Below are 18,196 nucleotides of genomic sequence, written 5' to 3' on the forward strand. Positions count from 1 at the left end.
TTTGAGAATTGTCTCTCCATGTCCTTAGCCTTCTTTTTGATGGGATTGTTTGTTTTTTTTCTTCCCAATTTCTTTGAGTTTCTTCTAGATTCTGGATATTAGTCCTTTGTCTGATGTATAGATTGCAAAGATTTTCTCCCACTCTTTGGGTTGTCTGTTTAGTCTGCTGATTGTTTCTTTTGCTGTGCAGAAGCTTTTTAGTTTAATGAAGTTCCATCTATTTATCTTTGTTTTTGTTGCATTTGCTTTTGGGTTTTTTGGACATGAAGTTGTTGCCTAAGCCAATGTCTAAAACATTTTTCCAATGTTATCTTCTAGAATTTTTATAGTTTCAGGTCTTAGATTTTAAGTCCTTGATCCATCTTGAGTTGATTTTTGTGTAAGGTGAGAGATGAGGATCCAGTTTCATTCTTCTACATGTGGCTTGCCAATTATCCCAGCACTATTTGTTGAATAGGGTGTCCTTTCTCCACTTTATGTTTTTGTTTGCTTTGTCAAAGATGAATTGGCTGTAAGTATTTGGTTTTATTTCTGGGTTCTCTATTCTGTTCCATTGGTCTATGTGCCTATTTTTATATCAGTACCATGCTGTTTTGGTGACTATGGCCTTATAGTATAGTTTGAAGTCAGGTAATATGATGCCTCCAGATTTGTTCTTTTTGCTTAGTCTTGCTTTGGCTATGTGGGCTTATTTTGGTTCCATATAAATTTTAGGATTTTTTTTTCTAGTTCTGTGAAGAATGATGTCGGTATTTTGATGGGAGTTGCACTAGTATATTGCTTTTGACAGTATGGTCATTTTCACAATATTGATTCTGCCCGTCCATGAGCATGGGATATGTTTCCATTTGTGGGTGTTGTCTATGATTTCTTTCAGCAGTGTTTTGTAGTTTTCCTTGTAGAGGTCTTTTACCTCTTTGGTTAGGTATACTCCTAAGTATTTTGTTTTATGTTTTGGAGCTATTGTAAAGGGGGTTGAGTTCTTGACTTGATTCTCAGCTTGGTTGCTGTTGGTGTATAGCAGACCTACTGATTTGTTTACATTAATTTTGTATCTTGAAACTTTGCTGAATTCATTTATCAGTTATAGGAGCTTTTTGAAGGAGTCTTTAGGGTTTTCTAGGTATATGATCATATCATCAGCAAACAGTGACAATTTGACTTCCTCTGTATTGATTTGGATGCCCTTTTTTTCTTTCTCTTGTCTAATTGCTCTGGCTAGGACTTCCAGTACAATGTCAAATAGAAGTGGTGAGAGCGGGCATCCTCCTTGTCTTGTTCCAGTTCTCAGGGTTCAAGTTTTCAACTTTTCCCCATTCAGTATTTTGTTGGCTGTGGGTTTGTCATCATGGCTTTTATTACATTAAGGTGTGTCCCATCTATGCTGATTTTGCTGAGGGTTTTAATCATTAAGGGATGCTGACTTATGTTAAATGCTTTTTTCTCCATCTATTGAAATGATCATGTGATTTTTGTTTTTAATTCTCTTTATGTGGTGTATCACATTTATTAACTTGTGTGTGTTAAACTATCCCTGCATCCTGATATGAAACCCAGGTGATAGTGGATTATCTTTTTGATATACTGTTGGATTTGGTCAGCTAGTATTTTGTTAAGGATTTTTGCATCTATAGGCTGGGTGCGGTGGCTCAATCCTAGCGGTGCCTGTAATCCTAGCACTTTGGGAGACTGAGGTGGGTGGATCACCTGATGTCAGGAGTTCAAGACCACCCTGTCCACCATAGTGAAACCCCATGTCTACTAAAAATACAAAATTAGCCGGGCGTGGTGTCACATGCCTGTAATCCCAGCTACTTGGGAGGTTGAGGCAGGAGAATCACTTGAACCCGGGAGGCAGAGGTTGCCGTGATCCAAGATCACGCAATTGCACTCCAGCCTTGGTAAAAAGAGCAAAACTCTGTCTCAAAAAAAAAAAGAAACAAGGATTTTTGCATCTATATTCGTCAGAGATATTGATCTGTAGTTTTCATTTTTTGTTATGTTCTTTCCTGGTTTTGGTATTACGGTGATATTGGCTTCATAGAACAATTTAGGGAAGATTCCCTATTTCTCTGTCTTGTGGAATAGTGTCAGCAGGATCAGTACCAGTTCTTCTTTGAATGTCTGATATAATTCAGCTGTGAATTCATCTGGTCCTGGAATTTTTTGTTGGCAGTTTTGTTGTTGTTGTTGTTTTTAACCATTTCAACCTCACTGCTTATTATTGGTCTGTTCAGAGTTTCTATTTCTTCCTGGTTTAATCTAGGAGGGTTGTCTACTTCCAGGAATTTATCCATCTCTTCTAGGTTTTCTATGTGCGTAAAAGTATCAGAGTAGTCTTTAATGATCTTTTGTATTTCTGTGGTATCAGTTTTAATATCTCCTGTTTCATTTCTAATTGAGCATATTTGGATTTTCTCTTTTTCTTCATTAATCTTGGTAATCATCTATCGATTTTATTTATCTTTTCAAAGAACCATCCATTTGTTTCATTTATCTTTTGTATTGTTTTTTGTTTGTTTGTTTCCATTGCATTTAGTTCTGCTCTGATCTTGGTTATTTCTTTTCTTCTGCTGGGTTTGGGTTTGGTTTATTCTTGTTTCTCTAGTTCTTTGAGGTGTGACTTTAGATTGTCTGTTTTTGCTTTTTCAGATTTTTTGATGTGGCATTGAAGGCTATGAACTTTCCTCTTAGCACTCTGTTTACTGAATCCCAAAGATTTTGATAGGTTGTGTCACTATTATCGTTCAGTTCAAAGAATTTTTTAATTTCCATCTTGATTTTATTGTTAACCCTATCATCATTCAGGAGCAGGCTGTTTAATTTCTACAGTTTTGAGGGTTCCTTTTGGAGTTGATTTCTACTTTTATTCCACTGTGGTCTGAGAGAGTACTTGATGTAATTTCAGTTTTCTTAAATTTATTGAGACTTGTTTTATGGCCTATCCTATGATCTATCTTGGAGACTGTTCCATGTGCTGATGAATGGAATGTATATTCTGCAGTTGTTGGGTAGAATGTTGTGTAAATATCTGTTAAGCTCATTTGATCTAGGGTGTATTTTAAATCCATTGTTTCTTCATTGACTTTCTGTCTTGATGGCCTGTCTAGTGCTGTCAGTGGAGTTTTGAAATCTGCCGCTATTATTGTGTTGCTGTCTATCTCCTTTCTTAGGTCTAGTAGTAGTTGTTTTATAAATTTGGGAGCTCCAGCGTTAATGCATATATATTTAGGATTGTGATATTTTCCTGTTGGACAAGTTCTTTTGTTTTTATATAATGTCAAAATATAATGTCTTTGTCTTTTTTAACTGCTGTTGCTTTAAAGTTTGTTTTGTCTGATATAAGAATAGCTACTCCTGCTCACTTTTGGTGTCCATTTATATGGATTAATTTTTTCCCACCTCTTTACCTTAAGTTGATTTGAGTCCTTATGTGTTAGGTGCGTCTCTTGAAGACAGCAGATACTTGGTTGGTTAATTCTTATCCATTCTGCTATTCTGTATCTTTTAAGTAGAGCATTTAGACCACTTACATTCAACATTAGTATTAAGATGTGAGGTACTATTCTATTCATTGTGCTATTTGTTGCCTGATATCCTTTTTTAAAATTTATTATGTCCTTGTTTTATAGGTCCTGTGAGATTTATGTTTTAAGGAGGTTCATTTTGGTGTATTTCAAGGATTTGTTTCAAGATTTAGAGCTCCTTTTAGCAGTTCTTGTAGTGCTGGTTTGGTAGTAGCAAATTCTCTCAGCATTTGTTTGTCTGAAAAAGGTTGTATATTTCCTTCATTTATGAAGATTAGTTTCACTGGATGCAAAATTATTGGCCAATAATTTTTTTTTTTTAAGGAAGCTGAAGATGGGGCCCTAATCCCTTCTAGCTTGTAGGGTTTCTGTGGAGAAATCTGTTAATCTGATGGGTTTTCCTTTTTTAGGTTACCTGGTGCTTTTTCCTCACAGCTTTTAAGATCCTTTCCTTCATCTTGGCTTTGGATAACCTGATGACTACGTGTGTAGGCAATGATCTTTTTGCGATAAATTTCTCAGGTGTTCTTTGAGCTGCTATGTATTTAAATCTCTAACCACACTGGGAAGTTTTCCTTGATTATTCCCTCAAATATGTTTTTCGAACTTTTAGATTTCTTTTCTTCCTCAGGAACACCAGTTATTCTTAGTTTTGGTCATTTAACATAATCCCAACTTTTTGGAGGCTTTGTTTATTTATTTATTTTGATTCTCTTTTCTTTTTCTTTGTAGATTAATTCAAAAATCTTGTCTTCGAGCTCTGAAATTCTTTATTCTGCTTGTTCGATTCTATGGCTGAGACTTTACAGTGCATTTTGCATTTCTTTTAAGTGTGTCCTTCATTTCCGGAAGTTGTGATTATTTTTTATTTATGCTGTCTAGTTCACTGAACATTTTTCCCTTTATATCTTGTATCACATTTTTTATTTCATTAAGCTAGACTTCACCTTTCTCTGGTGCCTCCTTGATTAGCTTAATAATCGACCTTCTGAATTCTTTTCCTGGCAATTCAGGGATTTCTTCTTGGTTTGGATCCATTGCGATCCATTGCTGATAAGCTAGTGTGATCTTTTAGGGGGATTTTTAAGAACTTTGGTTTTGTTACATTATCACAATTGTTTTTCTGGTTTCTTATTTGGGCAGACTATGTCAGAGGGAAGTTCTGAGGCTCAAGGGCTGCTGTTCAGATTCTTTTGTCCCACCAGGTGTTCCATTGATGTAGTGCTCCCCTCCTTCCCCTAGGGATGGGGCTTCCTGAGAGCCAAACTGTAGTGATTGTTATTTCTCTTCTGGATCTGGCCACCCAGCAGAGTTACCAGGCTCCAGGCTGGTACTGGGGCATGTCTGCACAGAGTACTGTGATGTGAACTGTCTTCAGGTCTCACAGCCATGGATAGCAGCACAGTTTTTCAGCTGTCTCTGGGGCCTGTCGGAGCAATCCGCTTCCTTCAAAGGGTCTGTGGGCTCTCCTGATCCACCTTTGTCTCACATTACCTTATGCTGGTCCCTCTGCCTAGAAGATCCTCTTTGTCCTTCAAAATTCTCCATCCTTTAAGACTCGGCTTAGGTACTACCTTTTTTCGTGATGAGTAAAGCCTTCCATGTCAATTACTTCTTCCTCTGTGCCCTTGTAGCACTTTTTTCATATAAAGTGGTATTTCTTATGTTGTGTTTTAGTGTCTAGATTGTAATCTCAAGGGCGAGGTTTGTATCTTTACTCATCTTTCTGTTCCTGGTTCCATGTGTTGCTTGACAGAGTGGGGGTTAAGTAAATGTTGCTAAGTTGTATGGTATTAACATCTAAAAATTAGGAAGGTACTAAAGGATTCATTAGGCAGAGAGAAAAATTCTTATTTTTCCATCTTAAATGTATATTCTTTTAGTGTTTCACTTAGTTTCCCTTTTTCTCCCCTTAGTATATACAACATGCTCAATTGTGTTTCTCAGACAACTGATACTTCATTTTCCTTATATAAAGATCACGAACTTGTAATAGCTGTGTCCAGAGTCATAAGCTAGTAAGGTGGTGGAAGTGGGGTTTGTCTGCCTTAAGTGCTCAGACACGTAGCTACTTGGCCACTCCTTACCATGTGTGTGCTCATGAATAAGTTACAGAGTTTTCTGAGTCTCAGTTTATAAGTGTAAATAAAGGATAATAATAGCACCTACCTCATAGGGTTCTTGGGAGAAATGAATAAGAATATCTATGTGAACACTCAGAGTTTGGTCCAAAGTAAGTACCCAATAAACAGAGCTGCACCATCAATTATTATTATTATTATTACTACTACTACTTTGTGTTATGTAGGAGACATACAGATAACCTTTCTTTTCTTGGTTTAGACTGTTAGGAGTCATGGAAATTAAGAGTTTTGGCCTATCTTCAAAAGCTGTCTGCCAGGCCACACTTTATATAGTCTTAGAATATTACATTTGGAAGAGATTTTGGAGGACAACTGGTCTAACAAGTGCTTATCCAAAGCAGCAGTCCTCTCTTCACTTTTCAGTCAAAGGTGATTAGTCATCTAGAGACTATCAGAACAGTTATAGTAATAGAAGCTGCCACGTTAGAAGGAGCATGTGGTTGTTTAAAAATCATGTATGTGTACTTTGCTTTTTTTTTTTTTAAGTTCTGTCTTCTGTAAGATTGTAAAAATCCTTTATTCACACTGTAATCCTTTATCGGGGGAACCTGCCCCCAATATTTCATCATAAGTTCTTTCTATTTTCCATAAGTGTTGGCCGGCTGAGAAAGAGAAAGAGTACAAAGAGAGGAATTTTACAGCTGGGCCTCTAGGGGTGATATCACATGTCGGTAGGACCGTGATGCCCACCTAAGCCACAAAACCAGCAGGTTTTTATTGAGGACTTCAAAAGGGGAGGGGTTGTATGAACAGGGAGTAGGTCACAAAGATCACATGCTTCAAAGGGCAAAAAGGAGAACAAAGATCACATGCTTCTGAGGCCAATAAAGATCACAAGGCAAAGGGCAAAGCAAAGATCACAAGGCAAAGGGCAAAATCAAAAACTCCTGATAAGGGTCTATGTTCAGCTGTGCACGTATTGTCTTGATAAACATCTTAAACAACATAAAACAGGTTTCGAGAGAAGAGAACTGGTCTGACCTCAAATTCACCAGGGTGGGGTTTTTTCCTCCACCCTAATAAGACTGAGGGTACTGCAGGAGACCAGGGCTTATTTCGGTCCTTATCTCAACCGCATAAGACAGACACTTCCAGAGCGGCCATCTATAGACCTTCCCCCAGGAATGCAATTCTTTTCCTAGGGTCTTAATATTTAAAAGAAGTGAGCGATATTGTTCCTACTTGCACATTCGTTTATAGGCTCTCTGCAAGAAAAATATGGCTCTATTCTGCCTGACCCCGCAGGCAGTCAGACCTTATGGTTGTCTTCCCTTGTTCCCTAAAATCGCTGTTACTCTGTTCTTTTTGAAGGTGCACTGATTTCATATTGTTTAAGCACACATGTTTTACAATCAATTTGTACAGTTAATGCAGTCATCACAGTGGTTCTGAGGTGACGTACATCCTCAGCTTACGAAGATAACAGGATTAAGAGATTAAAGTAAGACAGATGTAAGAAATTATAAGAGTATTATTTGGGAACTGATAAATGTCCATGAAATCTTCACAATTTATATTCAGAGATTGCAGTAAAGACAGGTATAAGAAATTATAAAAGTATTAATTTTGGGAACTGATATATGTCCATATTAAAATGAAATATTCACAATTTATGTTCCTCTGCCACAGCTCCAGCCAGTCCCTCCCCTCCGTTCAAGGTCCCTGACTTCCCACAACAATCCTTAGTCCTCCAAAATATTTGGACAGACTAACCTCTGTAGTAGTGGTTGTCAGAGTGTGGTCCAGGGATCCTTTTTAACTCAGACACTTTCCCCAGGAGTCTTTCTTCTTTTATCCCCTTTCTTTTAAATCAGAGAATCTATGAAGACCCTGGTAGTGTAGACTAAGTTCTTTATGTGCATTTTTCTGTAGCAAGACTCAGTGACCTAAAAATGTTTAAGAATCACTGGCTTGGACATGCTTGTGATTACATTTTGCCTTGAGATGAATTATGACATGTGCATCTCAATGGGACAAAAAAAAAAAAAAGGTTAAGAACCACTGATTTTTAGTTTTCTCATAATGATAAGAAAGTTATTGAATAAAAAGGTTAGGAATTACACAAAAAAGGAAAATCTGAGTGTTAAAACAGAGATAGAGACATAAAGTTCACCTGTGTCCACTGAGCCACTACCCTGACATCTTTTGTAGAAGTCTTCCCATCTAGTCTGCTTAGGGAATGGTTTCCGACATAATAACGGATGCTAAGCAGACAGTAAGATTCAGTAAAGCGGTCTTTTGTTTGAAAACATGTATGCTCCAGAGTAAGGAATAACTGTTTTGTCTTCTAGTGGATAATCACTTTAGTTAAACATATATAGTTTTGTGACTGTTATATATTCAAATACACACATATACACAGGCACAAATATGGTGCTTAACATAGTCCTATATCCCCTTCAAGATCAACCGTGTCCCTGTTTGTTTTTCCCTTGCTGTACCAAATCATATAATGTGCTATTGGTAATATAATGGATAATATTATCTCCTCGAAGTAGTCATCCCGCCTCCTTAAGACCACAAAATGTTATTACATGGGAAAGCACTATTGGAAGTGCAGACTAACTGAGAAGTAGGCAGAAAACCTTGCAAGTTTGCTTTCCTGAGTTCTCTCTAGATCATTGTCACCTCAAATGAATTTCGTTTGCAAGTTTTGATAAAACTCATGCACATATACATTTTGTTTGTCTACACAGCTATCTATCTTGTCATTAGCCAATTAAATAATCACAGTAATGCCTATGAGATATGTAATATTTCCATAATTTTGCACAGTATCTAAAATAAAAAGTATTATAGCTATACATATATTTTAAAATTCAGTAGAGGGCACAGTACCATATATTAAAGATGCTAAAATTTGAATAAAAGTATAAACTGTGTTTTAAAACATTTTTGTGGGTTTTTTTTAAACTTAAATTGATAAAATCATTGAAACCATCCTAATCATGAAAGTTGCAGGGAACATAATTGTTTTATATTTCTGAAACATACATTGTCATTTTAGCTTGCTATAGGAATGGCAGTATAAAGCTGCAGAAAGTATAGTTACAAAAATCTGAGAAGTTTAATGTATATAATATACCAATATAGATTATAACTGTTTAAAAAGATAGGTTGGAAACCTTGCTTTTTCTTTATCTCTTTTCCAAATTTAAAGTAGGTATAGGTCCTTAGCAGGGGTTATAGAATTGATTAGAGCTGTGGTGGTTACTTCAGTTGATAATAGAAAAAAGGACAATTTGAGGTAAAGTAGAGAATTAAGAGGGGAATTGAAGACAGGGAAACATGCTGATGCCTTTAGCCTTTTCTTTTTTATTTTTCAACATAAAATATGTAAGGTGCCTTCCCTGCCAGTGAGCTACTTGCTTCAATGTAAATTAAAGTCTGTATGGTGTATGGACTTAATAAGGTGAACTAAGCATTGCTTTTATTTTTTTCCTCTCAGAACTTCTACTTAAGGATTGGCATAATGTGAGAATTCCTGCAGTAATGTCCAACCTTTCTCATTTAGGATTTGGTACTGCATCATGCCCAAGTGGGTGTTGAATAAATGCTGTTGGATGATGATAAAAGGATTTTTTTAGGAGGAATTCTCTTTATGCTTATGCGAGGGACATTTCTCACAGTGCTCTCAGAGTCTTTGGAAAACAGAAATCTTGTTTGAACTTCAACTGTTGTACTGTATAAATTTTGCCTGTTAAGCTACTATAATTTTATATGAATCTTCTTCTTCTTTTTTTTTTTTTTTTTTTGAGACAGAGTTTCGCTCTTGTCGCCCAGGCTGGAGAGCAGTGGCACTATCTCAGCTCACTGCAACCTCTGCCTCCTGGGATCAAGCGATTCTCCTGCCTCAGCCTTCCGAGTAGCTGGGATTACCGGCATCTGCCACCGCACTTGGCTAAGTTTTGTATTTTTAATAGAGACAGGGTTTCACCGTGTTGGCCAGGCAGGTCTCAAACTCCTGACCTCAGGTGATTTGCCTGCCTTGGCCTCCCAAAGTGCTGGGATTACAGGCATGAGCTACCGTGCCCAGCCATGAACTTTTAAAAATTGATTTATTTGGCACAGTGCAAAATCCTATAAACATTTGAATGTAATATAACGGATTTTAACTGGAATATTTAGGAAGAATAAGAGTAATTGAATTTGAATAATAAACACAAAGACTTTTCAAGGGTGTAATTTGGGTTTAGGATTTTATGAATAGAACTCATTCACTGTATATTTACTTACTGCTAAATGACAAGATAATTGTTATTGCATAGAGTGTTTGAAAAATTACAATGTTAGCACAACATCCTGAAATTGTCTCTGTGTGAGATATGTATTGTCTGAATGCATGTAGCAAGCAGTTTTATTTTGGACTCATGAAAACATTGATTTCTAAACATTTTCTTAGTTTCCTCTGAATCAACAAACTTCATGAGAAAATATCACTGTTTTCTTGGGGGGTGGGTGTAGGGAATGATGTATTCTGCTCCAAGATATGCTTTAGGGAAATTACTTGGAAGTCAAGGACTCTCAAGTGGAAAAACTTCAACTTCAATTTGCTATAATATGTTCTATAAATCTATTAAATCTTGACATGTGAAGACATGTAAATGTGGCATTCGAAACAAAGAACTATAGAGGTTTTCCCCTTTCACAGTAGGGTCACTTACTAGATAATTTGCATTGGTTGAATATTTGAAAAATAGTCTAGAATAATTGTATTATCTTCTTGCTTTCTCATCATTAATGTTATGTATATTATTTTCTTTCAGTTGGATATGTCAAGTGACCAGATAGCTGCCAATCTGCAAGTAGTTATTAATGAAGTTTGTAGGCACAGACCGCTGAATTTGGGTAAGTGGTTTGCTGAGGGTAGACTTCCCTATGACCCTGTGATACTTTAAAATGTAAAATATGAAGAAAAATGTCAAATTAACACTCAGGTATAATAGCAAAATGTAAAATATTAAATAAAAAATCAAGTTAACATGCAAGTTTTGTATTTCCAGGGATTAAATAAATAAAATTTAATTCTCCAAAGGATTTCTCTAGCATTAATAAGGAATGCATCCTGAAACCTTTGTAGATTCCCACGTTATTACTACTAATAAATGTAGCAAAGTTTGAAAGAAAACTGTAACTGATTGCTTTAAACTTGCAATGATGTTAGGGACTAAAATTATTTCTAAAATGATATTTTGAAACCAGATCATTCACTTTGTCATTGGCACTAGCAATTGGTTTTTTTAATCTTATTTATTTATTACAGGAAAGAAAGAAGATCATTTTATTATGTCGTGAGAGTCATTTATAAATGAGGTGACTCATAGAGAATCACTCAACTCAATTGAGATGCGGAAGCTGTGTAGTAGGCTAGAACACAGGCGTCCAGTTCCTTTATCATTGCGTTGTGTGCTGTTCAAATTCCTTCCTCAGACAAATTTCACTTTTGGATGCTTGAAGCCAAGCAAGGGTCCATTATACTCAATTGACTATTCATTTGTAGGTTTACCATGATAAGAATTTGTCAGGTTTAGTTTTATAACCAAGTTTATAATTAAAACACAATCTTAAGCTATTTTTTACCTTCTTTGGGAGTTAACCATACTGGTGAATAAATACCACCCTTGTTAATTTTCTTGTCCTAAATATGGCCATACTATGAAGTAATTGGATGTGTATGGATTCTTATAGTCCACAGATAACTTTGATTTCAGTACAGGATCCTCTGAGACAATAGTAGGAGTAGATGACGGACAGCAAATCCTCAAAATGTTGTTATTCTCTTTTTGCTATTTCATATGAAACCCCTTAGCATGTTTAAATGTTGTGATCCTCTTTTTGCCATTTTATTTTAGTTTTTGAGACGGAGTCTTACTCTGTCGCCCAGGCTGGAGTGCAGTGGTTTGATGTCAGCTCACTGCAACCTCTGCCTCCCAGGTTCAAGCAATTCTCCTGCCTCAGCCTCCCAAGTAGCTGGGATTACAGGTGCCTGCCACCATGCCAGCTAATTTTTGTATTTTTAGTAGCGGTGGGGTTTCACCATGTTGGCGGGGCTGGTCTCGAACTCCTGACCTCAGGTGATCCACCCACCTTGGCCTCCCAAAGTGCTGGGATTACAGGTGTGAGCCACGGTGTCCGGCTGTCTTTTTGCTATTTTAAATGAAGCCCCTTAACGTTGTTCTTATGAAAAGCATTTTAGTTTTTAGGGAATTTTACCAACTGTGTGGTAACACAAAGGTAGCATCTGTGCTGACTGTTTTAAATAAATATTTATAATATTTCCATCAAATGTAAATATCACCACCTGCTCCCTTCACTGTTGACTTTGCAATAAAATAAATTCTAGGTGATCATCTTCTGGAAGAGAGAAATGAATTATTAGTGAGTATGTGTAGTTTCAAGGATAAATCTCTAATATTCTAGAGTACAACTAGTTTGTCTTCTATTCTAGAAATGAAACTATCTTCCCCTTCTTATAATTCAAAATATTAGTTCAGTAATACAGTACTTTTCATGTGAAAATATGACATGAGTTCTACAAGTTTTCCTGTTGTATATTTGTACAGCAGGTCCTTGAATAACATCCTTTTGTTCAATGTTATTTCATTATAACATTGATAAGAAAAAAATAGATTCCTGGCCAGAGCCACTGTCTGTGTGGAGTTTGCATGTTCTCCTCATGTCTGCATGGGTTCTCTGGGTACTTCGGTTTCCTCCCGCATCCCAAAGATGGGCATGTTAGGTTAATTGGTATGTCTACATGGTCCCGGTGTGAGTGAGTGTGTGGGGTGTGTACATGTGCCCTACAATGAGATGCTGCTTATCCGGAGATCATTCCCACCTATGCTCTGACCTGCCAGGATAGGCTTTGGCCTCCCACAACGCTGGACTGGAATAAGGGAGTTGGAAGATGAATTAATGAATACGAACTATTGTAAAATAAAAATGGGCAAAGTATATGATAATCATACAAATGCAGGACAATAAATGATGTGGTATGAAAGCACTCAGTGAGGCAACCATATTTGTTAGTTTGTTTTTGAACTGCACGGTGGCAGAAGGCGCTTCTTACAGTTTTCACTTTGCAAACACTTAATCTTTGATTTAAATCACCACCACTATGACTCCTGTCACTCTGATTCACCCACAGTTGGGTAAATAATTATTGCTATTATTAATCTTAAATGTATTTATAGTTCAAATTTATTTCAATGGTTAATATTAGAAGTGTTTGAGCTCTTTATTTAGAAGCTTGGTGATATTTTTGTGACTAGAAATATGCCTTAGAAACTTTACTCTTATTAATTAGCCTATGGTACAATTGGTTTCTTTATAAGTTGTTTTGCTTAAAGTTACAGTTTCCAAGAACCTAGTGACAATATTAAGTGAGGACTTACTGTATTTGCTCATGAGGTGGTATTGCGATATAAAAATCAAAGTTGATTCTCGTTTTTGTTTCCAGGTCCCTTTGTGGTACGTGCTTTCCTTCGTAGTTCAACAAGTGAAGGTTTATTACTGAAGATTGATCCATTGTTGCCTAAAGAAGTAAAAAATGAAGAAAGTAAAAAAGAAGACGCCTAAATGTGTTGAATTGTGAAATTACTTTCAGTGGTTTAAGAAGCAATGGAGAAAATGATAAAACTGCATAATTTTTACATTTGATGTCTTGTTATTGATCATACTTGAAAGTGAACTTTAACATTGAAAAATCGTACAGTCATTTCAAGAATAAGAAAATAAAATTTTCTCTTTGTCTGAACCTGCCTTTTAGACCCTGTGACATTTTCTTTTTTAGAATCCAGAGTCTATGTACTGGTAATTATAGCAGCAGTTTCTAGCTTAATAACTTTCCCTTGGGAGTCATAACCATCTGAGGGAATAGTAACATCCTCAGTTCCCATAAAGCAGAAAATGGCAGAATCATGAGCTACATCACAAATATAACTATTTTCTTTTTTTTAAAAAAAAGGAAAATAAGCATCCTAAAGAATTCTGAATACTATTTGTGATAGCATGAATATAGAAAATTACTAAGTCACTAAAATGTATGTTGGGTAATCTCTTTTTAGGAATCAATTTGTAATTATATAATATGTATATGTATATATAATATATAGTAATATATATTATTATATAATTATATATGTAATATATACATTTGTAATAATACCACATATTTTTATGATGCTTTGCAGTCTACAAGGCACTGTATGCAGTGTTTTCATATACGTGACCTCATTTGCTCCTGAATTTCTCTGCTTAATAGTATAACAAGTGTTTGGTTAGTGTTTGTTGAATGAACATTCCCATGAAGTAGCCAGAACAACTTCATTCATGGATTAAAAATCAGGCCAAGAAGTAAAGCACCTTGCATCAAGTACCAGTTTGCAGACCGATGTTAATCCTTAAGTGCTTACTGATATATGACAAAGTGAAAAAAATAAGGATAATTTTTGGCATGCAGTTGGCAGCTGTCCTTTCTTGGGAATGATTACTTGAAGTATCTTCCACTTTTTTAGGGATTATTTGAATGAGTTTTCTTTTATGAAATAATAGTGATGGTGAATTTGTTGGTGGGGTTTAAATACCTACTTTGTTTTTTTATTTTCATTAATGTGCCTCATTTTATTTTAGTTTTGGTGTTGACTTGCCAGCTCTAGCTTTTCAAGGTAAAATCTTTTTTGAAGAAGAGCTGGGTAACACAATTCTCACAATACAAAGTGTATGATTTTAAAACAATTGGATTTCTAATAACACGAATTATTTTGATTCATTTTGCATTGATCTACTTGGGAACCATAAATCTGCCTAGAGCACACAGAATCTGCACACTCAACTTGGCCAAGGAATAGACATGTTTCAAGATGAAGTTCATCACTACCAATGAAGTATTTATTCTTCCCAAGGCTGTTCTGCTTAAATCTAATCAAGCTTATAGACCTACATCTCAGTTTACAGAAGATGGCGGGACAAATCAACTGACCTCAAGTGGGAATAATTAGGCCAGTTCAGAATGTGGGATGTTATGCAGTTCAACCCTCCCAGCCTCATAGAAACAAGCAGAAGGAGAAACCATTAAAGAGAATTCAGACATAACAATTAACTGTAATGTGTGTTAGTGATAAGAGCATAGTTTGAAAACATCAGCTATACAAGACATTTGAGGGAAAATTGATTAATACCTACTTTGTAAAGAAAATTTTGACAGCTCCATATAGGTCTCCCAAATTCTTTTTGAAATGTTAGTGATCTGAGAAGTCCAAATGACTGAATAGCCACAGTACCCCACTAAGCTTTTTTTTCCCTCCACAGAAAAATTAAAACTTAGGGGTTGCTTACCCAAAACAGCAGTAACATTACTAGAAAACAATAACAGCAGTTACCTTTTACTGAGTGCTGCTATGGTTTGAATGTGTCCCTCAAAAAGTATGTGTTGGAAACTTAATCCCCAATGCAACAGTGTTGGGAGATGAGGCCTCATGGGAGGTACAAGTCAGGAGGGCTCTGCCCTCATGAATGGATTAATGCTGAGTATAGTCATTGGAGACTCAGAAGAGAGGGAGGGTGGGAGGAGGATGGTGAGGGTTGAGAAATTAATGAGTACAGTATACACTATTTGGGTGATAGTTACATTAAAAGGCCCAGGCCACCACTAAGCAATGTATCCATGTAACACAACTGTACTTGTCCCTTTTAAATTTATACAAATTGTAAAAAAATAATAAAAGGGCTTAAGACTGCAAGGAACTCTTGGGCACACCTTGCATGCTTGCTTGCTCTCTCTTCCTCCCTGACTCACCTCCTCTTGCCCTCTCTTCCCCTTCTGCCTTCTGCAATGGGGTGACCACAGCAGGAAGGTTATCCCTAGAAGCCAGCTGCTCATCATGATCTTCCAGCCTACAGACTGCAAGAAATTAATCTCTGTGCTTTATAAATTACCTTCTCAGGCATTCTGCTATAACAACACAAAACAGACTAACAAGTGCATGCTACCATCTTATACTTTAGATGCATCCTCTCATTTCATCCTCACAGCAATTCACTGAGCAGAGTGGTACTCCCATTTCACAGATAAGGAAAGTGAAACTTGTAGGAGGTCTCCTAAGTGACAAAGATTTAAACCCAGGTCTATCTAATTTTAAAGTCCTTAGGCTCTTTTAACCATTGGGCTATTGTACCTCTTTTTTAAAAATATATATTCTAAGATAAACCATTTAATTGAACAGCTTTAAAATTTTAAAATATTGAACAATTGCCTTCAGTTTCTTGGTATTTCTAGTTAATGAATTACGTGAGGGCTGATGTGAAGAAAGTAGAAGTAGAAGAGTTAGAGTGGGATGAGGAAAGAGTAATGTAGGATGGAGAGGAAAAGATACCTACCTGTTTCCCACAGTTGTCTTTTGAAAGCTTACAGATTAATCATTATTTGAAGATCTCAATTCACAAAGTAGAAGCTCTGCTATTTGTAGATGTTCTTTTAATTAATGGATAAGTTGTTATTGAAAAATTTATTGAAAAATACTGATTAAATATTTTAAATTCACTTATAATCTATTACTCAAGGATAACCAGCATTACTATTTTAGTACTTTGTTGTCTTCAGTTGTGAGTGTGTATGTATCTGTGTGTGTGCACATGTTATAAAGTAAGCATTTCCTATATTTAAAATGCCATATGAAAAGCATCATTTTAATGGTTGAACAATATTCCATCCTGTTGATGTTCTATTTTATGGACTCATTCCTCAATTGTTGTACATTTAACTAACTCCAGGATCCCCTTCCCCCCATTATTTACAGTGCTTTGGAGAAATCCTTGGAGCGTAATTTATTTTCTAATTTTTAGAAGTGGCATTCCTGGGTCAAAAGGTCTGATGTGACTAAAAGACTTTATTATGTCTTAGAAAGGTAACTTACTGAGCAGAGCAAGCCAGAATAAGGAAATATGGTTGGAAAATTTGCTCTAGGCAGGAACATTCCAGGGTCTTATTAACTGGCCTATGAATAAATTACTCTCCACTCTTCCATTAGAGCATTTTTCCTGTTGGCTAACTAGAGCTTTGTTCAGTGTATGCTTCTGGAAAAAGAGTAAAATCACACTATATTACTAAATTTAAATCTCTTTTTTTCTTAGAGAACAGTAAATCAAATCTTTTTTCTTCATTTTGTTTTTATTGTAGCAAAATGAAGGGAAAAATTTTCCTTCACAAAATAAAGTTTTTTATTTCTGTTTGCTTAATTTACAACAAGCAGAAAATAAGCTGGGTCTTGCTTTGATCCAAATATTGATGTTTTAAAAGCTGTACACAATATTTGTTAAAGAGAACTATAAAATGCCCTTTTAGAAGCTTCTATAAGAAAAAAAGTAGAAAGTTTAGCCCTGCAACTTTCCTCTCCGCTAGAACTGCAAACTACTGCTACAGTTTTAAATATACTTTTTGTTGTTTATACATCCAGGAAAATCTTTAAAAAGTAAAGAAACATGCATATAAATGATTGCATAGCAGAACAGAACATTAACTGCAACACTAAAGAAATGGAAGAAATACTATCAAATATAAAAAGGTCCTACAATCAACCCCTTAAGCACTTAGCATATAGTATTTAAAAATCATCGTTTTGTTCTCAGTCTAATACTCTCCCAACCGAGCTATCTCAGCTTACTGCCATCGTTTTGTTCTCTACAGACAAAGCCTAGATTACTAAAAACAGCTGAAATAAGTAATCCTCTTAAAGGAATTGCTTCTCCATAATTCTTACTTATATCTTTAAGCAAGCAATCTGAGATTTTAAAAGGTGCTAGCTTTTTATCCAATATGAGATTAGACATGTCAAGTCACTTTTGTTCCCAAAACAATCTTTCAGAGGAATACTAGAAATTATAAATGGTAAAGGGTATTCTTTATTTTTAGTCAGGCACTACACTGGTAGTCAAAAATTCAAAAGATGTGACTCTTGCTTAAAACTGACTAATCTTTTTTTCCAAAATCATTTTAAATTTCATAGCACCACAGAATCACCTAGAATGAACGTGTTGTTTTTGAACTTGCCTTACATTAGATAAACTGAGGTGCGAAAAGCAAGCCTCCCACATAAAGAAGCAGGCAAATTTTGATACAAATGTATAGGCCAAGTGCTGTAAGCATCAACATTTCAGTTCTTTTACACTATACACCACACACACACACACATACACACACACAGATACACACACATACACACACATAGCCTACTTTGAAACAATTCACTCGCTTCTAAGGGCAGTAAGAAAATTAAGCAATATTATGGTCAACAGTACTCCTTAAATTTTAGAATAACTACATAAGAACATTCTTTTCCCCTTAAAATTGTTTCTGCCATCATTGACCCCCTCAAATTTTAAGGTGAGTCTTTCTGATGTTTTCTTGTTCCAAATCTATAGAAATCAGAAAAAAAGCAAAGGCTCCATGTTTCAGTCAAAAACTTAATCTCCCTGAAAATACTACATAACTCAGTTGGCATTATTCCCCAAGACGGTGGAGTTAACAAA

At 35.8% G+C, this 18,196-nt stretch overlaps 1 protein-coding gene across 3 annotated transcripts in view; it reads left to right on the plus strand.

Annotated features, from left to right (window-relative positions):
* The window catches only part of MRPL1 (mitochondrial ribosomal protein L1), a 104,184-nt gene extending 90,752 nt beyond the window's left edge, over positions 1-13,432 (plus strand). For all 3 annotated transcript variants that reach the window (XM_002814905.5, XM_009240123.4, XM_054554101.2), the window contains 2 exons: positions 10,438-10,519; positions 13,131-13,432. In XM_002814905.5, coding sequence (XP_002814951.2) covers positions 10,438-10,519; positions 13,131-13,249 — 201 coding nt within the window. In that variant the 3' untranslated portion in view covers positions 13,250-13,432. The remainder of the gene's footprint in view (positions 1-10,437; positions 10,520-13,130) is intronic.
* The last annotated feature ends 4,764 nt before the right edge of the window (positions 13,433-18,196 follow it).

This window comes from Pongo abelii, chromosome 3 (genome assembly GCF_028885655.2).
Source record: "Pongo abelii isolate AG06213 chromosome 3, NHGRI_mPonAbe1-v2.0_pri, whole genome shotgun sequence".
In the NCBI taxonomy this organism is placed as follows: domain Eukaryota; kingdom Metazoa; phylum Chordata; class Mammalia; order Primates; family Hominidae; genus Pongo; species Pongo abelii.